The sequence below is a fragment of the Hermetia illucens genome, chromosome 4 (genome assembly GCF_905115235.1).
Source record: "Hermetia illucens chromosome 4, iHerIll2.2.curated.20191125, whole genome shotgun sequence".
In the NCBI taxonomy this organism is placed as follows: Eukaryota; Metazoa; Arthropoda; class Insecta; order Diptera; family Stratiomyidae; genus Hermetia; species Hermetia illucens.
In genome coordinates this window covers 13,086,470-13,108,650 of record NC_051852.1, presented here as the reverse complement: position 1 = coordinate 13,108,650, position 22,181 = coordinate 13,086,470, and the positions used below count along the sequence as shown (strand labels likewise).

The 22,181-nt window shown below is 44.5% G+C and overlaps 2 protein-coding genes across 2 annotated transcripts; both read right to left on the bottom strand.

The window, feature by feature from the left end:
- Positions 1-5,909: 5,909 nt before the first annotated feature.
- Positions 5,910-7,248, bottom strand: LOC119655890 (odorant receptor 94b-like). Its single transcript, XM_038062037.1, has 3 exons — positions 6,416-7,248; positions 6,091-6,348; positions 5,910-6,024 (listed from the first exon to the last, which is right to left on the bottom strand). The coding sequence occupies exons 1-3, from the start codon at positions 6,491-6,493 to the stop codon at positions 5,971-5,973; spliced, it is 390 nt and encodes a 129-aa protein (XP_037917965.1). The 5' UTR covers positions 6,494-7,248; the 3' UTR covers positions 5,910-5,970.
- A 5,471-nt stretch (positions 7,249-12,719) lies between these two features.
- LOC119655628 (putative odorant receptor 71a) lies at positions 12,720-14,283 on the bottom strand. Its single transcript, XM_038061598.1, has 4 exons — positions 13,631-14,283; positions 13,469-13,568; positions 13,130-13,387; positions 12,720-13,059 (listed from the first exon to the last, which is right to left on the bottom strand). Exons 1-4 carry the CDS (start codon positions 14,011-14,013, stop codon positions 13,006-13,008), a joined length of 795 nt encoding a protein of 264 aa, XP_037917526.1. The 5' UTR covers positions 14,014-14,283; the 3' UTR covers positions 12,720-13,005.
- Between the last annotated feature and the right edge of the window lie 7,898 nt (positions 14,284-22,181).

Here is a 22,181-nt window from a genome sequence, read left to right as displayed (position 1 = left end):
ATTAGAGAAGGATCTCTGGTCAGACACTTTCCAGTCCTCCACCCTAAGAATCACATTGTCGGTTATTAGGGTGATATCAAGGACCTCCTCCCAACTGTCACAGTTCTCCGAGCAGGGGAAATGGAAGGTTGGTGTACTGCGCCTGTTACACACCGATAGGTTTGAAGTAATAATGAAATCAAAGAATGACTCACCTCTGCCCCAAAGCGTATGCCTTCCATTGGCAGCATATCAACAGGTTGGCTTTTTTTGTTGCTATGGTATTGGTCAGATGTTGTAGTTCTTCTGGCAGAGCTGATCGGCCGTGGGCCATGTAGGCCGAGGAAATATACACATTTTCTACCCTGATTGGTCCAGCTTCACTACGGCTAGGTCGCTGGAACTCAGGTCCGGACACAGAAAAACGTGCGGACTTTTTCTCGCGAAAATACATGCTTCAGGTCTATCTTGATGTGGAATAAATTAAAATATTTGCTTTGGAGTGCTTTGATGGTTCGGTCGCTTCAGACTCAGGGCTGCTGTATTAGTGTGATGTCGATGTCTTCCTCTAAGAGGAAGACACGCAGATTAGCCGAGGCGCACTTCAAGTGCTGCAGATTTATCTGTGTTACCCTCAGCATGATCTGCTTGCGTGGCGGGTTTGTTAGTCCCCGTCGGATCGTCGATCGTCATCACCTCCAACACCTCGTTGGCGGCGTCGATTGGATCTAGGTCGTCGTCCGGTTTTGCGGAGCGGAACACTTTTACCTTTGCATTCCTGACTCCGAACCGCACCCCCCCTCTTCTTCTATCGTCGTTTTTTGTTTTTTTTTTTTAAATTGAGTCCATGTCTTGGTCCCACGAGTAGCCCGGGAGGAATGTTCAGGGTAAGGGTCTTATTTGAAACTGAAGGTGCCCAAGGTATTCAGCGTTCGCATACTAAAGACCAAGCTCCCCATTGGCCACGCAGCACTCGGCGTATGCTGTTCCACCTTGGCTTGAGGTCCCATTAGCACCTTCTCCGGTGCAGGAAGGACGATCCCCAGGCTGCTGCTTCGGCCCATCCTCCCGCTAGACTTATTTACCCCTAACACATGACCAGCAGACAAGCAGATCCTCGTCAGTTGGATGAGCTTGCTCCCAGCCCGGCCCTAAACACTCTTGGCCCGTCCGAAGATGGTTTCCAGCGGCCACCACGAGGAGGTCGTGTCAGGACTTGCGAAATTATGCAACTTTAATCTGAAGCGTTATCAGATTAGGCCGCCCATTTTACCATAGATGTTGATATTTATTTCTTTATTTAATGAAGACAATACACAGAAAATAAATTCCTTATTACATATTGTCCTCAGAGAGAGGAGCAAGTAAATGGCTTACTTTACACTCAAAACTAAAGAAGGAGATAGAGTCAAAGGAGCCAAGCTGTAGGGCGTTGTAGGACCGGTATAGCCTCGGGATCGGGGAGTGGAAGTAAATCTTGAGCTCCGCGGAGGGTACTTCAAAAATGTCCGCACTACCTGTATCATGAGAGGCGGTGCGGAAATTTCGAGTTGGCAGGGCAGTCTATCAGGCAATTGAAGAGTTTGAAAAGAGTACACATATCAGGGAGGGAAGATTGAGGGTGCGGAGTCGTGGCAGATAGTCAACCCGTGGAAGGTTTTTTTTATAAAAGAGGAAAGGATCTGGGTGAATTTGCGTTGTACACGCATGCGAAAGGGGGACTAGACTACACAGCAAGGATGTTTCTGAACAGAGAAACAAAAATTGAGGTAAAATCGGAAGTGGGACTTAGGATAAAACCAGACATTTTGGAGGCTCTATTGATGATGTCAACGAAGTGGGAATTGAAACGAAGTTTGTCGTCGAACATTACACCTAGTTCTTGGAAGGAGGTCAGTAGTGAAAGGGAGAATAGCACCATTCACATCCAGTGGCATTTGCTGATATTTTGTGTTAGCAACGGACCAAATTATCAAGGTTGGACTACAAGAGAGCACAGTCCAGCGGAGACGAAACAGAGGCAAATCATTTAAGGTCGTCTGGGTAAAGCAAACACGGGCAGGTTAGGATGGAAACGAGGTCGTTGATAAAAAAACAGAAAAAGTAGGGGGCCAAGTATTGGGCCTTGGGGAACGCCAGAGGAAGGAGAGAAAAAAACGAGATGAGTAACAATGAAAAGAAACTTTGCAGGAACTGTCTGAGAGATAAGAGGAAAGTCAGGAAATGACTGAGGGAGGGAAGTTGAATAAAAAGAGTTTAGAGAGGAGAATATTGTGATTTTTTCAAGCCAGTGACAATTGAGAGCAAATGGAACGATTTCTAGCGCGAACATTAATTTTTAAAGCAAAAGTGAGAACATTTGTTTTGAAGAAAGAATATTTACAGAGTGAAGAATCTGTGCAGATTAGAAAAGAATGAGTCCGCCGTAGCCAGACGGGGTCACAAAGGTGACCCGGAAAAATGGCCGCTAACGAGGGAAGGGATACGGCGTCCAAGGTGACGCTCTCAAGCGGGGGCCGATGAGATTGTGAGGAGTTCAATTTCGGTTGGCACGATCAGCGATGCGATAGTCCTTCGAAAAAAAAACAAGAAATTGATGAAGAAGCTTGAGGAAGCCCTCGAGCATAAACGCCAACACGGACAATGAGTAAAGACACTTACTTCGGTGATCGCGTCGCTCGAGGCCACGATTGCACGTACTTTCGGGGCATCCTGCCCCCTTACGATGTCGACCACGCGAACCGAAGTAATGGACACCACCGTCTACGTGGAGCAGGTACTGGCGCCACTCGCCCTACCGACCGGGTCCCACCCCGAGGCTTTCCCTACGCTCAGCGAGCATCCCGCCAGCGCAGCCAAACAACCAGCACCCAAGCAACCTCAGCAGCCGAGACCAGCATCTGCAGCGACACCAAAGAAGCAGGAGGTAAGTCGAAAAAATGTAGTAGTAGAAAGTCCCGAAATTTTTAAATCGATTAAACAATCGACCGTTTGGTCAATGGTGCCGTTGGGAACTATACTGTTGGATGGGAGTAGTAGAGGCTGAAGTTTGGTTTTGAAGGTCAGGATGTTGTATTTCCAGTTTGCGTGCTGGAAGTTGGGAACTGAAGGTGGGGTGGACCGAACGACTCTGTCCCGGAGTTTGGTGTGAAGAATTATGGCATCATGGTCGCTGATGCCGGGGACTGTTTCGAATAAGGGAAAGGTGTTTGGGTTGGGATTAACAGTAAGGTTGCTGCTAATCAGAAAGTGGTCTAGGCAAGAGTGGTAGTGTGTTCTCTTGAAGGTTGGAAGGGCCGGGCTTAAACTCGTGCCTGCTAGCTCGGCCGATGATGGAGTTGATGTTCAACTCGATTATCTTAACGTCCATTAATGGATGCCAAGATACCGACCATTTCCGAATAGCTGAGTGGTTAGAACACAAGCTATCGTACGGAAGATCGCAGTTCAAATCTCACTTGCAGCAGTGGGATTTGTATGGTGATTTGACGTCGGATACCAGTCGACTCAGCTGTGAATGAGTACCTGAGTCAAATCAGGGTAATAATCTCGGGCGAGCGCAATGCTGACCACATTGCCTCCTACAGTCTACTGTAGTGTACCGTTACGGTCTTGAATGAAGTGCTCTAACACACTTCAAGGCCCTGATCCAATTGGATTGTTGCGCCAACGATTATTATTATTAAGATACCGACCATTGAGTTGAACATTTGCAAGAATTATTGTGATTTCCTGGCGAACTCAAGAAAGTCTGGATTGGAGTGGTGGTGGATTAGTTCAGGCGGTTGGGTGTATGGGGTGAGGTTCCGCTTCGTGCGGTGTCTGCGAAGGATACAGACGGATGGGTGAAGGCTAGATTTGTAATTGGGCGACCAACGGGGCTGGAAGTAGTTGTGAGGAAAGAGTGGTTGAAAGGCGAACGTTTTTATGCGTGTCTCCTTACCACGAGCTGGACAAACAAAGGGCATTTCCTGTAGTTTGCGGGGTGATTATTGCCCCCGCAATTAACGAACTTCGGTACCTGACCACATTTAACGCATCTGTATGCGAGGTGGACTACACCGAAGCAATTCGGTAAGTATGTAATGAACTGATCCCATCCCGCCCCTTAAACTACTGCAATCTAATCACCCTCCCCGATGACATCCTAACCGACATCCAGTATAAAAGGACCCTCAGGCGGAGACTATTTAGATACTCTCAGCAATCCTCTCATTTCCTCTTCGAAATCCGTGAACTGGACAGGTCCATCCGCGAAAAAATCCTCACCCTCTACACCCAATATCTCCACAACCGTCATAGCATACAGGGAGCTCAGGAAAACCTGCTCGTGTTTAGGCAAATCAGTCCAACGAAACACGATCCTACCCTGAAATATCCCCCCCCCCCCCACAGAAAAGGTCAACGTCCTCGCTCACCACTTCCCCCAGGTACACCACTGCACCCTCCACTTCCGTGAACCACGTTTCGACAGCGAGGTAAACGGAAAAATCTCCCAATTCCTTTCTCACCCTTCCTTCCTCGTGGAGTCGCGGCCTTGAATCGGCTAATGACGAATGATGGGGGGCCGTATATCTACTAGCAGACGTCTTATTTAGGGAGCAACGCAGTCCGTTCAGCTCTATAACGCGGAGATGTGGGCTGACGCCCTTGACAAGGTGCATTGTAAGCGCCTTGCTCAAGTGCAGAGAGGAGGAGCTTTGCAAGTGGCGTCTGCTAATCGCACTGTTTTCGAACTGGCCGTGACGTTGATCGCGTGATTGATACCCGTTGGCCTCCTTGCCAAAGAGCGCAAAGCTATCTACCGCCGTAAGGGCGAGGAGTTAAGAGAGGTGGTTTCCCGTGAAGAACGTCAATGCACCCTTACCGGGTGGCAACTCTCTTGGCAAAATGAGAAAAGGGGCCGATTGACTGCGCGGTTCATCGACAATTTAGACCCATGACTGAACCGAACGCACGGTGAGATTGATTACTTCCTTACCCAACTTGTAAGCGGGTATGGAGGTTTTTAGTCTTATCTACACAAGATTGGAAAGGCGCGATCTCCTAATTGTTTGTTCTGCAATGGTGTGGTGGATGACGCAGAAGACACTTTTTCTTCTGCTAAAGGTGGGACGACTTTCGTCAGCAGCTTTATGCAGGCACAGGAGAGCTCTCTCCAGATAACATTGTCAGAGAGATGCTGAAGAGCGCTGGCAGCTGGAATCATGTTTGAGGTCGAGGAAGGCTGCCTGAAGTAATATGTCAAACGGTTCCGGGCTAGTTCTCTGATGACAGGTTGGTGTTTAGTTGGTAGTCCGACAGCGTACTGTTGCGGAAATACAACACTCTGTGCGTAAACGCATTCCCCTACCCTACTTCCAAAAAAAGGCAGGTCTATACCGGGTACCAGTTATTGCACTCTTGATGAAGATGATCGTTTCTTGTCCAAGACTGCTTACCAACAATCGATCCTTAACGATTGCATGTCTGCGCCGAACAACAACTAATCCCGCCTGATTGATTGGCACAATTGGTGTGGCCGATACAGTCAATTGCAAACGCTCTGTAAGGAGTTGTTTGGCCATTAGTAATAAGGGATTTGCTTGAAGTTGTTTTCTTATTTTTAGTGTTTGGTTTAGTGGGTATTTGTGAGAGTTTTATATTGTGTAATTTTGTTGGAACATATTTGTTTGGATCGCAGGCCTACCATCGCATCCTATCCTTGTCGCACCTACTGAAATTCGAAGCCGTGATTGGACCCTTACTACTGCCATGATTTCAAAGCAAAATAGAATAGCTTTGATGGTTAGAGTCAAGGAGAAGGATTCTAAGAGAAAAGATGTCTGCAATCTACGGATTGGAATTAATTTAAAAGAAAATAGTTATAGTTATGAATGTTTGTTAATTGACAAATAAAATATGCATTAGTTACATAAGTATTGTGGAAAGCCTTTCTATTAAATTTCTACTTGCATAACGCCCTAGAAACTGCTCTGTTTTTCATTTCTCCTATTTTTGCGTTCGTTGAAGTACGGCGTATATTTTATATGAAATATCCACGACCTGAAAGTTTAATTGTATCTTCCAACTTGTTGAACATAATCTGAAATTCAAACTATTTAGTCATACCTCCGTGAATGTTCTGAGTCGTAGTCTTTTGATGAATCCGAACTTTATTATGATTGGATCATTCAGTCTAATACTAAAAGTGAGTAGCATTTTCTTGGAATGTGTATCTAGTTCTGGCCAATTAGATGAGTATAAATTAAATAAGAGCTCCTCTGACTTTTCTACAACCTCATTTCCTGCATAGCATGGAAAGAAGACTTCGTAAAGCATGCCCAGGAAAAAGAAGAAAAAACGTATGGAATCTTCTGAAGTTCGAGCCTGGAAAGACATAAGATATTTTGTGATGATGCTGGTAATATTTCGCTGATATAATGATGAAAGATACCCGAATAAGTGCATAACCGCTCAAACATATCATTAAGCAACTGAACATCGCTTGAAAAGATATCATGGTTGAGAACATTTCTTCAAATTTTTTACAAAGCCTATAGATTAAAAGAGCGATAGATTATCAATTAATCCAATTAATCTTTTAGTTAAATTTTGAGTGACATACAGATATATTTGGTGGTATTCCTCAACACATTTTTTTAATTCGATTCGCCAGATATTTCCATTATCCGTAGGCAAGCTTCTCAATCGATATCCTAAGGACTCGAGCTGGCCACCAATTATCTGAAGAACACTCCCAAGAAACGTATCTATAGATACTAAGGTAGTTGCGAAACAAATAGCGAGAGCACCTTCATATAAGTATAGGATCAGACACAGATACAATTTACCCTTCCATTCGAAAGGATACCAAATAGAAATGGGGCGAGCTTCTGTGATTTTGAGGGTTATCAACGGCTCAGTGAGTATACTACAACTGATGCAAATAACATGCAAAGTAGTTTCCGTAGACGTTCAATCCGTTTCGTTATCAAATCTTTAGTCGTCCTCTCATCTGGTGCTGGGAAAAAAGGTATCTTATCCATCTTTAGTAAGAATAATTCGATTTGATTGGATTTTTTGTACAAAATCACTGCCTTGAACAAGGTAAGAAAGCTGTTAGTAGCATACAAGGTATTAATAAAGATTTTAGATAATTTCGTTTGTTTGAAACCATCCGTGATTATCAGCAAAGTACCCGACACACATATACTCATGACACCAAAAAGTTTAAACGAAGCCCAGCAAACTTTGTCCTTCATCGGCCAGATACCGAGGACACTCAGAAAAGTCAATTGAACTTTAACTAAGTCACTTGGATTTTGCATCTTAAACCGTGAACTATTATTTAAAGAATGAAACCCAACCTATCTTGTGATGGCTTCGATAGTTAGCCCTTGCGATCCCCTCAAACTTATAATTATTTTCAAGGACATTGACTGCCCCCACATTTTGCATTTTACTTTCATAAATATTATATCCGAGTAAAGGACGTTTGGATGCGTAGATGAAATGCGTGATTTGTAGTTTATAATGCTAAATTAGATACAAGATAAGTGGCGTTTTCAAGAAAAGCAGAACTTGCTAACTGCAATTCCTTCTAATTTGAATTGATTTTAGTAGAAATAGGTATGTAGGCATGTCATCAGTCTGACAACATAAAAGAAAAAAATCCCACGATCGCTCTTTTCCCTTAACCGGACCAAAAGGACCTAAGGATGGGCTCAACATCCAAAGGCACGCATAACAGGGATAATGCATTTTATTCCATTCTTTTCTTTTATGAAATCTTAAATCTTAAATCTGGAAATCTTAAAAAGACGCTACTGGGCCAGGTTGGTGGGGTTCTCACTTAAGTCCTTCATTTTAAACCCTATTACAATAAGCCACTTTTCATTTATCAACTCTTGACCCACATGGTCTCTAGTCGCTCTTCTGACTGATTCAACTTCCTTTGCTCTAAAGCAGACGTACCAACAATTCTTCTTCTTCTTTTTCTTTGGCATTTGTTCCGTTTACAAGCTGGGGTCGGCTTGTCGTGATTGGTTGCGCCATTTTATTTTATCAAAAGCCTAGTCTGGATGCAATCGTGAGTTTTTCAAATCCTCGTGAGACCACCGTGAAGTATTACCACGCGGGGAGGGCTATGGTCTACACCAGCACGATTAAATCACGCGTCCTGCGAAGGGGGGAGGGGGCGGCTCGGGATCAACGCATTGTCCCTATTTTGTCCTATCAAAAGCCTTATGTAGATGCTATTGCGAGGTTTTCAAATCCCTACAGGACCGCCGTGAAGTATTACCATGCGGGGAAGGTGCTGGTCGACACCAGCACCATTAAATCACGCGTCCATTGGGAAGAGGAGGGGCACAGGATCAGTGTATGGATCCAGCGGCCTTTTTCCGAATTATCCACTTTTGCGATATCTCCTGTACAGCTCCTTCTTGGTTGCTTTTCGAAAGTCCGCAGCCACATCGGCTGGATTCGCTCTCCTTCTCTGGTACAGATAGTGTCCCTTTTCGGTAGAATATGATTGCCATTGACCTCTTGGTGGGGAACAGCGCATCTACTGCCCCTATGCCCTGACCTGCCACTGTTCTGCACCAAGTGCCCTTGGGGCGACCCACTCGTCGGTCATCCTGGGAAAGTGGATTCCGCTGTATGGTGTAGTCGCAATGCAATTGCCGCTATATCTTAAAATGTGACCTATCCAGTACCACTTTCGTCTTCCGATCACAGTGCGTGCCAGTGCCAGGCATGTACGTCGAGCAAGTTCTTCGTTTGATATAGTGTCAGGCCAGCACACTTCAACGGCACGAAACAGATAGGTATTGACGAAAGCTTGGAGTTATGGATAACAGTGGAGTCCACTTTCCATGTTCTATTCCCATATAGCAACAGATAAGGAGACTGCGTTGACTGTTCAGACTGAGAATTTTGATTTTGTTGGTGTTTATTTTTAGTACAAATCTTCTTGCCTCATTTTTTCAAATCCAGAGACATTTGGTCAAGGCCCATCACCTGGTGAGAGAGCAAGCAGATGTCATCAGCGTAATCGGGGCGTTTGAGGAAAGATGTCACTGTCCATTGAACTCCTGGCCGTTACCGATAACAAGAATGAATTATATCGGTGACAAGATTCAACCCTGGCAGTCGCCACTTTGGATCTCGTGACATTTTGCGCCATCATATGTCGCTCTGATAATAGCTATTAGTTTCTCTGGAATGCCCGTTCTGCGTAGAATACTCCAGTTCACGCCATCGAGAGCTTTTTCAAAATCGATGAAGAGCAGGTGTAGCGAAGATCTAAACTGCGTACTATTCCAAAATGATCTGTGGGGGTAGGGAGGTGGAAATCTTAAAAAGACGCTGCTGCCCTAGGTTGCAGCAGTGTGTGGGATTCTCACCCACTAAAACCACCCCCTTTCTCCGCCCATATCCCCGCGGCACCACCGTGAAATATTATTTTGTGAGGAGGGCTCTGATTTACATTAGCACAATTAAGTCACGCATCGGCTGCACTTTCCGGGCTCGTTCCAGTTTTTGCAGGTTTTCCTTTATCGCAGTTACTATTGCGTTTATTGCACTCGAATTTGCTGCGGGCCTCAGCATCTTCTCCACGAAATTATAGGGTCCGATAACTTTGTTGAGGGCGTTGTTTAACCTCTCTCTTTCAATCGCGAATTTCAGATAGTGGAATATGACATGCTCCGGGTCCTTGCAGCGTGTAACGGCTCATTCGGGACAGTCTGAATACTTATCCAATCCGAAGCGATGCAAGTACTTCCTATATCCACCGTTCGTTAAATGGTAGTGCAATTCTCCGTGCTTGCGCTCGACTCATCACTCAATACACGGGATCAGTGTATGGGTCCAACTGCTTTTTTTCGGAATTATCCCACCGTCTCTTGTACAGCTCCTCCCTAGTGGCCTCTCGGAAGCTTGCAGTCACTTCGGCCGGATTCGCCCTACTTCTTCGATAGAGACAGTTTGCCTCATTAGCTAGAAGATCGAAGGGAATCATCCCCGCGATGACACCCACTGCCTCACCAGATACCGTCCTATATGCACTGCACAACCTCAGCACGATTGGCCGGTATGCCGAACTTACCCTTCCCTGGTTCACTGTGTTAACCAGTGCGCACACCCATACAGGAGCCGTGTATAGCAGGATGGATTTCACCACCCCTGTGTTAAGCAGCTGGCGACTAGATTTTGGCACTCCAATATTAGACACCATCCTTCCTAGAGATGAGCTAGCCTTTGCTGCCTTTTCGCGCGCATAGTTCAGGTGCCCTTCAAGCTCAATTTGGCATCGATCATTACCCGCAGGTATCTAATGATTGATTTTGAAACGGCCTCGTGATTACTAACCGGGAGTTTGAAAGTGTTGGTTTTTCTGCGATTGGTAATAAGGATCGCCTCCGTCTTATTTTCCGTACAGGTCCAATTTCACCATTTGGATCCATGTTTTGAATGGTTTCCTTTGTATACAGTTAAACGTCCTTGTGTTGTTTCGCAACTACTTCCATTGCCAGGTCGTCTGCAAAACTAAACAATGTTGCCTCCTTTGGTACGCGAAAGGCGAGCACTCCATCGTACATTTTATTCCATAGCAGGGGCCCCAGAGCAGAACCTTGGGTAACACCTGCCGTCACAATATAGTCCTTCCACCCGTCGTCCGTCTCGTACAAAAGAAGTCTCTCCCAAAGGTAACCCTCGATTATCCGAGCTAACTAACGAGCGACATCCAGTTTAATCAGAGTGCCCTTAATTCGACCCCAGTTGGCGGAGTTAAAGACATTCTTGGCATCCACCGCACAGCACGTACCAGGGGCCAAATCCTCCCGGGCCAGGTCTACGACCGTTGCAATGGCATCGACTGTGGACCGCGCTTTGCGAAACCTGTACTGCTGCTCCGATTGACCAAAAGCTAGCTCGACGAACGGAAGCAGCCTGTTGTATATCACCCTCTCCAGCATCTTCCCCATAGTGTCTAAAAGACAGATAGGGCGATATGAAGAGGGTGCGCCAGGTGGTTTTGGGGCTTTGGTAAACACTTCTTCCACCATGCACGATTCAAACGTACTTATGAACCACGCGGGACTAATTTCAGCTGCCAACTTCAGGGCTTTGTTCGGAATCCCATGTAATCCCGGGGCCTTATTATCCCAAATTCGTCCACAGACCTCCAGTAGTTCCTCCTCGGCAATCCTTGATATTGTAAAGACGTTCTGTTGCACCGTTGGTTGAGGTCTACTTTCTTCTTTTTGTGGGAAAAGAAAAAGAATTGCGCTTATTTTGAACAAGAGTCCCGGGCACGTCACTTGGGGTGATTTTTGCCCACGAATCTTGTTCATTGCAACCTTGTAAGCAGCGCCCCACGGGTTGGTATTTGACTCAAGGCACAACTGCTTCTAGCAATTCCGCTTACTTTCCCGTATAGCCTTCTTAAGGCTATTTCGAAGTTTGCAGTATTCCTTCTTCGATTGCCCATGTTCTGACTTCCCTCTGGTCCTATGGCAAATCCCCCTCGCTGGTAGACTTAATGTTCTCAACAGCGAGATTTCCTGGTTCAATCAGTAGTTTGGTTTCTTATTGTGGGGCACTTCCCTCGCGGCATTGTAGAGTCGCATGCTTTATCCGTTGACATGACTGGCTTACTTTTTCCAGCGCCGTTCCCTACTAGTCGTGACCTCTTTCTAAAACCGCCAGGAAAGCCCCTTCCTCCAAAGCTCTAGTGGACCATCCAGCTACCCTGGCTTTTCTACTTCTTTTGCTCACTCGACTGTCGCCTCTTCCGTTCCTGATGTCGAAAAAGATGGCTTGGTGCCCACTGTGGGCGTAGTGTTCACCCGCCAGACCATCCCTCTCGCCAATGAGGTACTAAGGTTAGATTTGGGTTGCAACCAACATATGAGGGACTATATGAAGTGATCAGCGAAGGGGAGTACTTCTTTAGGCTTGACGACAGCGGCAGGCCCAAGAACGTCTCCGTGTCTAAGTTATAGCTTTTTGTCGCCTCGAAACTTCGGGAAAAGGGTGCACGGGGCGTGAGGTTCGAACTGCGCCTCTAAAGTTGCCGGGATTGTAGTCAGGTTTGTCGCTGAAACCCAGTAGCAGCTGGGGGTGGGGTAGTGTGGAGGCGCGAGTTGTTTAACGAAGATTCATCCGAGTTCCGCTTCACAATAATATAATTTACCACGAACTGAAACTCACCCTCCTAGGTGGCTCGCCTATATGTTGGTAGCGGTGTGACAGGCGCGAAGCTGGCAGAGCAATCGTGGAAGTTTAGTCTAGAATAAGTTTTTAGAGAAAAAAACTTTAGTTGAGATTTTAGAATTAAAAATCAATAAGGAATTGTAATTATGTTTTAGATTTATAATAATAATAATCGTTGGGGCAACAATCCATATTGGATCTAGGCCTTGAAGTGTGTTAGAGCACTTCATTCACGGTACACTACAGTACACTGTAGGAGACAATGTGGTCAGCATTGCGCTCGCTCGAGATTATTACCCTGATTTGACTCAGGTACTCATTCACAGCTGAGTCGACTGGTATCCGACGTCAAATCACGATACAAATTCCACTGTCACCAGTGAGATTTGAACCGCGACCGTGTTTTAGATTTATAATGCAGAATTAATAAATGTTAAGAATTTGTTAAAAATAACGTGTATTTTACCACATCCGCAGGCAGAAAAACTCAGGGTGCCTAACCCGAAAAACTATGCGGGCAGCACTGGCTGATGTTTGGGTTGGCAAGGTCTACAAAGATTGACAGTTAATTAACGGGAAAAGAAGAACGTGACACCTCGGACAACTGCCAGAACTCCGGAGAGAGAGCATCAATCTTAAGTAGTCTTGCACTGAGTGCCTTGCGTTAAGTGACATTTCATTATGTGCATTGTAAATATGTCCTTACGGTTTTCTTATGTTATGGTTATGTAAATACAATGGAAAGCCTTTCTATTCAATTTCTAATTAGATAGTGTACTATAAATCTACCCATCTGAAGCAAATACAAATTGTCCATTTTCCCTATTTTTGCGCATGTTGAAGTACGGCGTATATTTTGTATGAAATATCCACGACCTGCAATTTCATTTGTATATTCCAACTTGTCGAGGGTAATCCTAAATCCAAATATGTACTTGATTCATACCTCCGTGAATGTCCTTAGTCGTAGTTGCTTGATGAATCCGAATCTTATAATAATCGGACGATTTAATTTGATGCTAAAAAGTAGCAGCATCTTTTTGTAACGTGTATCAATTTCCGGCCAATTAGAGGAGTATAGATAAAATAGGAGCTTCTCTGACTTTTCTGCAACCTGATTTCCTGCAAAGCATGGAAAGAATACTTGATAGGGCATACACAGGAAAAACAAGAAGAAGCGCATGGAATCTTCGGAAGTTTCGGCCTGGAAAAAAATAAGATATTTTGTGATCATATTGGTAATGTTTCGCTGAGATAAAAAAGAGACTTCTTGCCAATACCTTACCCGAATAAGTGCATATCCGCTCAAGCATATCATTAAGCAGCTGAACATGGCTTGAAAGGATATCATCGTTGAGAAAATCTCTTCAAATTTTTTGCATAATCTATAGATTAAAAGGACGATAGGTTATCAATTAATCTTTTAATTAAATTTAAACTGACGTACTGGTATATTTGGTAATAGTCTTCAGCACAGTTTTTGAACTGCATTCGCCAGATACTTCCATTATCGGTTGACAAGCTTTTCAATCGATATCCTAAGGACTCCAGCTGACCACCAATTATTAGAAGAACACTCCCAACAAACGTGTCTATAGATACTATGATAATTAGTAAGGAAATAGTAACTGCAATTTCATATAAGTATAGGGTCAGAGACAGATACAATTTCCTCTCCCACTCGAAAGGATACCAGATAGGAATAGGACGAGTTTCTGTGATTTTGCGAGTGAGCAATGGCTCAACGAATATCGCGACTACAACTGATGAAAATAGGACGCAGAGTAGTTTTCGTAGGCGTTCAATTCGTTTAGTTATTAACTCTTTCATCTAGTGCTGAGAAAAAAGATATTTCATCCATCTTTAGTAAGAATATTTCGATTTGATGGGATTTCTTGTATAGAATCACTGCCTTTAACAATGTAAGTAAGCCATTAGCGGAGTATAATGCATTAACGAAAATCCTTGATAGTTTCGTTTGTTGAAAGCCATCTATGGTTACTAGCCCCGTGCCCGACACACAGATACTCATGAAAGTGAACAGCTTAAATGAAGACCGAAAAATGTTGTCCTTTAACGGCCAGATACCGAGAACACTCAAAAAAAGTCAACTGAACTTGAACTAAATCACTTGGAAATTGCATCTTAAACTGTCCACTATTGCCTGAAGAGTGAAAACACAACCACTACTTACCTTGTAATAACTCCGATAGCCAACCCTTCCAATTTTCCGGAACTTATGATTACCTTCAAGGAAATTGATGCTTACTTCCATATTTTGCCATTTTCTTTCATAAATATTATATTCGAGTAAAGGACGCTTGGGGGCGTAGATGAGATGCGTAATTTGCAGTTTATAATGCTAGGTTCGATGTAGATAAGTGGCGTTTTCAGGAAAAGCTAACCTTGTTAATTACAATTCCTTCTAATATCAGTTGATTGCAGAAATATTCATGTCTGTATTCCCTCTTTCAGGCATCCTTTCTTTTTGTTTGAGGATTATTATTATTCTGTTAAGGGAAAGTCACACAGCGTCCTTAAAGATCTTTTACTGGTGATAGTTTACCTATTAAGTACCATATAGTGTGCCATGCAAACCTATAATAATCAGGAATTTTAATCTAAATATTTCAACTTAGCATCTGGTATTAAGTATTCTTCCAGATGCCTCAACCAAGTTTGCACAAGTGCCGGACACTATCCCAGAACGTGTATGGAGGTTTCACACTTTGAATAGAACCTGCAGGTAGTTTCCGTAGATACCTCTAGTGACAAGTGAATATTCTCACTATAATCCGGAGGCTCTTCTTGGTGAGGTTTAAACAATCCTTCAAGTGCTTGGGCTCATATCCCCCATAGGTAACCTGGACTAGTCCATTCCAGGTAGGTTCGCCCAGTATAGTTCCCTCATCCGTTCCTCTTCATTTTTCAATGTCAAAGCCCGGAACCCATTTCCGATACCACGAAAAGGTTCTGGTCAGTGTAGAGACGTCCCCGCTCCCTTCTTGATTAGTTCGTCCGCTGCTTCATTGCCTTTTGACCCAACATTACCGGGAACCCAGAGTATCCAGACCTTGTTGTACAAGCTGATCGTGTTCAGTCTCTCAAAGCATTTCCGTAACAATTTCGAGTTCACCTGGCTGGATCCTGCTTTGTTCACCGCTTGGCTTTCGGTCAGAATAGCAATGTTCTGTCCCCTATAATTGCTTTGCAGATTGAAGGAGGCTAGTGCTCCTGCCCATTTAAGGTATGTTTTTCTTTAAAAGATGATCCCGTGCTCGTTTCTTCTCCGGTGGGGGATTCGTTAGAATGCCAGGTAATGAATTACTTGCTTAACCTATATGTCACAGCCACATTTGTCCTCTTACCCCGTCCTATAACCGTCAGCTAATACAAAGCAGTTTCCGTTGACCATCTTAAGCGGTAAATGCGTTGATACTGATATAGTGGATTACGCATTAGAACGTCAGTTCTACTATGATTGTCTAAGACCTTCTCCATTCTAAGATGATTTCTGGTCCCCTCTGGAGTAGTGTTGTCCACCTTCCCCTAACTTCCGAGCACATCTCTTTTGTTACTTTCCAGTTCGCCTTTTTTCTCCTTTTGTTTTGTTGAGGTGTCAGGCAGGATGTTGTCGCCTTCCGCCGTGGTGTTGGACCAGGAGAAATGAGTTCTGAGAAGCAAATGTACTCTGCCCTCCTCATTCTAGGTAAATGTCCCATCTTCCTTCGTCAGACAGATAGAAGATATTGCCCTGCTTTTGGCTATAGCTTCATACAGCCTGGTTGCTTCTATGGTTTGTCCGATCCGTCCAGAAAATTCTCTAAAATCGTTTTGTTGCTATACGTAGTCAGTATATTTTTGTATCTCGGCCAGCCTCTGGTTTTTTTCCCCATTTTCGGACCTTCTTTCTCATTCCTGTTCCTGTTCCACCAGGGTGCATATCTTCTCAATGACAACTCTGTTGAGATCTTTCGGTTCAGTTCGCTCCTGATGTCTCCGCTCCTTTGTATGTCAGCCATATTGTTGCCCAGGTGCCTTGCATAGTAGTTCCATATTATTCTTTTCATTTGGGAGTACCCCTTAATGTCGAATCTGATTTCACCTTTCAACTCTTGACTAGCTCAGTAATGTCTGGTACCTTTTGTCTAGTGCTAGAAGGTACGCACCTCTTTCATTACCGTCGTTGCTTCCACAGGTTTCGTGATGGACGTTGATATCGAAGCCGAGGAGAAATGATAGTGCTTTCCTCTCACAGAAGTTCACCGGTCAGAAGGCAGAGCTACCCCAAAAACCAAAAGAAAGTGGCAGAATCAGTCGTTAAGGTCGGCTCTCAAATAATGCAGCTCCACTGGTGGTATATGGTCCGTCAACTTGCGTTTGCATGCCTGTGTGGTAAGCAGGCTCCGGAAGGCCTCTTACGTCATTATTAAAGTTTTCGCTTGTCCTTCAATCTGATGTATGACATCCACAACCTTGGAATGGCACTAAGCTAAAACCGAAATGGATATGACTGCGCACGTTAAGCCGAAAAGCTCAAGACCCAAGTGTCACGAATCGACATCCTCAGTCGATATTTCTTGTGCCTCACATTTTCAAGAGCAGCGGCCTTGGGGGTTCCGAACCTTTCCTTGGCATCTTCATGTCATAGATTGGAGGATACTTCTTATTTTTTTGTATGAACTCCGCGGGGGAGGGAGAATGTGCTCATTGATAGTTTTGAAACGAGTCATAAATACACTTGCAATGACTAACTAAATTATCAGTCATTGAGTTCGTATATATATAATGATGTGATGCGTACATTCTTGGCCTTCATGAAAATCCTTGACGCCCGAAACAAGGAATCATCATCATCATGTCTTGCCTTCATTGATGTGCAGCCCAAGATCTTGCGCCGCCTGATCGATCTGTATGAAGGCAGAAACAATGAATACCGGCTGATTATCTCATCAAACAGCACTTTGGCAAATGTGGAGACCTCCTGATCTGGGATAACCACGAAGTTCCCAAACCGTGTTAAATCATCCAGCATAGTTAGGATGTTCGACAACTCAGGCAACGATCATATAGGTCCGCATAGGTATATCCTGTCGAAAGGTTTGCTAACCACGAGCGTAACCATAAGCACCTCAGCACGCAGAATTGCTTCTTCATTCCACGCTACCTGAAGAATTTCCTGAACCTAGCATAAATCTTGTCTGCAACCAAGTGATCCTCGAACCTGGAATCATGGTAGTTTCGAAGGACCATCCGAATATAATTGCATCCCCTCTATCTCCGTCGAGGAATATTCGAGAGTTTGGCGGGCGAGACCAAACTCGCAGACGATTGTTCCGCTTTGCTTTCTGAATAAGTTGCAACCGAGCCCAGCTTCCTCGCGGCCAAGACTCAATGATCTACTTACGACATCTGCAATGTCTATTAAAGATCCTTATAAATTACCTTGAAATCATTCTCAAACAATGTTTGTTACATTCTGCAGGTGGGATCGTTCGATTTTAAAAGTCCCCTAAGCAGCTTGTGGTCCTTTCAAACACCATCGGCAGTTATCAACTGCCCATAGCATAGTCAGCAGCACTTACTCCTTTGATCAGTAAATCCTCCCTTTCGCATTAAGTGCCCTACTAGGACACGTCGCTAGCCTTCGCTATTATTAATCTGTTAAGGGAAGTTGCACTGCGTCCGAAAAGAACTATTGTGCTCTGTTTACTGGTTATAGTGTACCTTTATGCCAAACAAGCCGCTTGGGTCCGTGTCTCCCCATAAACATCCTGGACTATTCTATTCTTAGTAAGTTCGCTCAGTACCGACCAGCCTCAGCCGTTCTCCTGCTCCCTTCCTGTTCAGTTCGTGTGCTACCTTATTGGCTTCCAACCTAACATGGCCTGGAACCCATAGCACCCAGAACTTATTGTGTGGACTGAGCCTATTTAGTCGTTCAAGGCATTCCCAAACTAGTTTTGAGTTCACATAGTTGGACCTTAGTGACTTGATCGCCACTTGGCTGTCGGTCAGAATAGCAGTGTTCAGGTACCTATAGTTCCTTTAGACGTTGAAGGAAGCACATGCGTCCATGGTGTATATATCCTAGTGTCCTTACCCATTTGTTCCAAGTACATTTCCCAGCGCCTGATCACTCCGCTGGGAGTGATCCGTCAGGATACCAAGTAATCAGTTGCTGAATTAAACCGTATGTCACAGCCAGGCTCCGTCAGTTTGCCTCGTTTCAACAACGTGTTTCAAACTTTTTATCGAAGAGAAACTTCGTTTTCACATTACCCATTGGTATCAACACTTCGGGGTAGCGCCTAGAAAGAATATCAATCTTCCTTAGATTTAGGCAGCCTCTTGCTTCACTGTTACTCTCAGTCATCCTGAAGATCGCCTTCCTTGCCTTCATCCGTATGTGCAGATGGAGGGGAGTTAATCCTAGAAGGACCCCCAGAGATGCCACTGGACATGTTCTCATTTCCTCACTGATACACACGTAAGCTAGCCTTTTGACTTTGTATAACTCAGTTCCCTCTGGTCATATTACCGCCCCGTAGGTAATATGCCATACCATTGCAGTGTATATCCAAAGTAGTATCTTCAGGGTGCAATTCCATTCTTTCTCTTATATAGACCTGCAAGTCATCAGAGCCCTCGTTGCGTTTCGACAAGAGTTTCCAACATGTCTACTGCACTTCCCAAATATTTGACTTCTGTTTCTCCTTTTACCCCCATAAAATGTAAACTTATGGCTCTCAGGTGATGAAGCTTACGCTTCCTAATGTATGGTACTATGGTGGTTTTGGCTGGATTCATGCGCAGTTCCGCCTTACTGCTGCACCAGGCACTAGTAACCCTTAATCCAGGTGGATTCTATAACATAGGGTATCCTCATATTTACCCCTACAAATTAAAAAAATGAAGTCAGTATAACCCTGGACCTGTATTCCAGTATTCATTGGCACGTGCAGAAGTTCATTCACTACAATACTCCACATAGGGGATGATTATATTCCGCCCTGTGAAGAACCTCATGACAATAGAATTTCTTCCTGTTGGTACTTCTGTTTGCCTACTCTCAAACATTCTGCCCATCCGGAAAGCCAGAGAGTTTCCCACTCCTTTGTGGCTCAGGGCATCTTATATCTCTGCTCATTCGGTATCCAAATGCGCTCAGAGTGTCCTTCCTTTTGTTTCTATGGCATCATCCATCTACTGATACAGAACAGTTTCGGTTGACCGTCCTGCACGGTAAGCGTGTTGATACTGATGTAGGGGATTACGCACTAGAACGTTAGTACCAATATAGTTGTCTACGACCTCCTCCACCGTTGAGATGAACGATGTTAGGCAATGCGGCCTGAAAAATTTAAGGTCAAAAGGATCCTTTTTAAACGCTTTTGGAATGAAGACTATTCCGTCGCCATGTTACACAGCTATGCTGTCCCTTACCAATCTTAGGAGAGATCCTAAGATGATGTCAAGACATCTCTGAAGTAGTGTTGAGAAAATGCCATCTATTCCGGGTGATCTCTGTGGATTAAAGGTTCCTCCTGCTTATCTAATTCTAGGTTCCGAACATACGTCTTTTGCTACTCTCCAGTTCTCCTTTCTTTTCCTTTTGCTCGTTATTTGGGTGTCAGGCAGCATGTTGTCGCCTTCCACCCTGAAGTAGGACCCCGGGAAATGAGTTCTGAGAAGCAGCTGTACACTATCCTCCTCATTTTCGGTATTTCCTTCTTTCTGTTGAGAGTAGGACATGGACTGTGAACTGCACTGTCACCCAAAAGTTTCAAGTTTTCACCAATACCTGTCTGCGTCGTATTATCGGGGTACGCTCGTTTGACACTATCTCAAACGAGGAACTTGGTCGGCGCACAGGCCTGCCACTCGTACGCACTGTGATCGGAAGGCAGAACTGGCAGCGGGCAGGTCACTTTAAGGAGAGGCGACACTTGCATTGTGAATAGCAACCATATATATATATTTCTCGTTCTGACTAGGCTTCTATTCCATCAGGGTACGTCCCTTGAAAACATGATTAACTTAGCCCGACAGCTGGCCTCATATACGTTAATGACGACTCGGTTGAGGCATTCGACCTCTGTTTATAGCTCTATTTCGCTCCTAGTAGATGAACCATGTTGTCACTCAGATGTCTGGTGTTGTAGTTTCAGTCTGTTCTCCTAGGATTCCTTATTATTCTATCTGCTTCCAAGTTGCCTTCAATGTCAAATCTGATTATACTGTGATCCGGCATAGAAGGCTCATTCGACATCCTCCAATTCTTAACCAAATCGCTCACAGAGTATTCCTTAGAGTTATGTCTAGTACTTCTTATCTGGGGCTGGTCATGAATGTTAGAGTTTTTTCTATATTTTGTGTTTCTAACTTATTACTGAGGATGACTTCCTCGAACTACTCGTTTCTTTGATTAATGTCGCTGCTTCCCCATACCTCATGGTGGGCGTTAGCATCGCAGCTGAGAAGAAGTGTTAGCGCCTTCTTCTCGCAGAACTTCGTCAGTTCAATAACTAATTTCGGTGGGATCCGAGTGTCGTTTTTTGGAAAATATCCTGATGCCACAATTGCCTTTCGAGTTCTTTGCTTGGCTTCTAGTGAGATTAGGGCAGCCACGAGATCTCCAGCTAGAAACTCTGAAGGATTTATGTACTTTGAGTTTCTTTTGAGAATGATGCAAGCTCTTGGTTTTACCAAATTACTTGAATACTTCCTCCTTGCGGACTGCAAATCTGCCCCGTTACACCCACGGGTTCTTGAGCCGCAACTATTGCAATATTATCCTTCGCACTTGCCTTTGCAATTACTGCAGATGCAATTTTTGATGGTGGGAGCTTACCTGAGCTATTTTTGCGCTGAGCATCGGCTTCTGATAGTGCCTAGAGCTTGGACATGGCACTTCCATATGTTTGGCCGTTCGACTTGAGCCGTAAAAAGTCTAGGTCAAGGTCGGCCAACTTTTCTTCTTTTTCCTTCCTGCCCTTTGAGCCTCAATGGCTTCGTGATTCTTTCGAGGGCCTTAGTAGGCTTTCCAGTCGATGTATCTTGCGAAGTATCGTTCCTTGGTTTCTCCCTGTGCACGTGCGCGGGTCTGCTACGAAATATGTAACTGATGAGGCAGTTACGACGTTTAATTGCCTCTAGGGGTCGGTCGTCTACTCCGATCGTGAACAGTTTGCCTTTGTCCTCCACCTTGTTTCTAAACCCCCCCCCCCTCCAAGTTTTGAGTGATAAGGAGGCGTAAAAGATTTTTCGTCTAAATCACTCCGATTTTGGAAAGGTGGACCGTCAATATGTGTGTTCCCTTCCATCCCGGCAGTTTATGAACTAGAGTCCTAAACCAGTAAGTATAAGGCCTGGTCGAAAGCGTATGTCGGTAAAGAAGAGCAACTTATTCCATCCCTCACAAATCTCCATGACGATGAGGTCCTCAATTATTTCCTGCTCCTCACGAGTGAGTGTTTGCTCCTGAAATACTTTCGGCAGTATGACCAGCGAAATGCCCTTGATCCCACTAGCATAGCTAATACCCCTGACCGACCCGAGGTTGCCCCCTCCCGGGGTTCAGGTTTGTGTTTTTTGAGAGCATTCCACTCGTGTGTTCTAATCTCGGCAACTCCCCGCTTTTTTGGCTCTGATACTGAAGGATTAGGTCTGTCCTGAGTCTTTTTAAGAACCTCTTCTGGTTTCAGGCCTTCTTTCAGAGAACGTATTTAGCACTTGCGCCACTGGTGCCTGACATCTGATATATTAATCTCAGACGTGCTTTTGTTTGTTCCTGATTTTCGAGCAGTGATCTTTGTTGGTTACAGTCCGTGCAGTAGGTTAATATTTTGGCTATACTGCTTAACCTCCCATCTTCTCCCATCTTGGGTGTAGTGACATTCTCAGTGTTGCGGAGATGTGCCACCGCTTGATCCGAAAGTTTGTGTCTGGTACAGGATCTCACCTGTTTGTTATTTTATGCTTATATTTATTATTAT

Coding starts and splice junctions, on each gene's coding strand:
- LOC119655890 (XM_038062037.1), bottom strand. CDS start 6,493: ATGTTCTCAACCATGATATCTTTTCAAGCGATGTTCAGTTGCTTAATG. Junction 6,349..6,415: donor GCGGTTATGCACTTATTCGG/GTATCTTTCATC, acceptor ATGTCTTTCCAG/GCTCGAACTTCAGAAGATTC. Junction 6,025..6,090: donor GACTCAGAACATTCACGGAG/GTATGACTAAAT, acceptor TTAAACTTTCAG/GTCGTGGATATTTCATATAA.
- LOC119655628 (XM_038061598.1), bottom strand. CDS start 14,013: ATGAAAGAGTTAATAACTAAACGAATTGAACGCCTACGAAAACTACTC. Junction 13,388..13,468: donor GCGGATATGCACTTATTCGG/GTAAGGTATTGG, acceptor ATTTTTTTCCAG/GCCGAAACTTCCGAAGATTC. Junction 13,060..13,129: donor GACTAAGGACATTCACGGAG/GTATGAATCAAG, acceptor ATGAAATTGCAG/GTCGTGGATATTTCATACAA.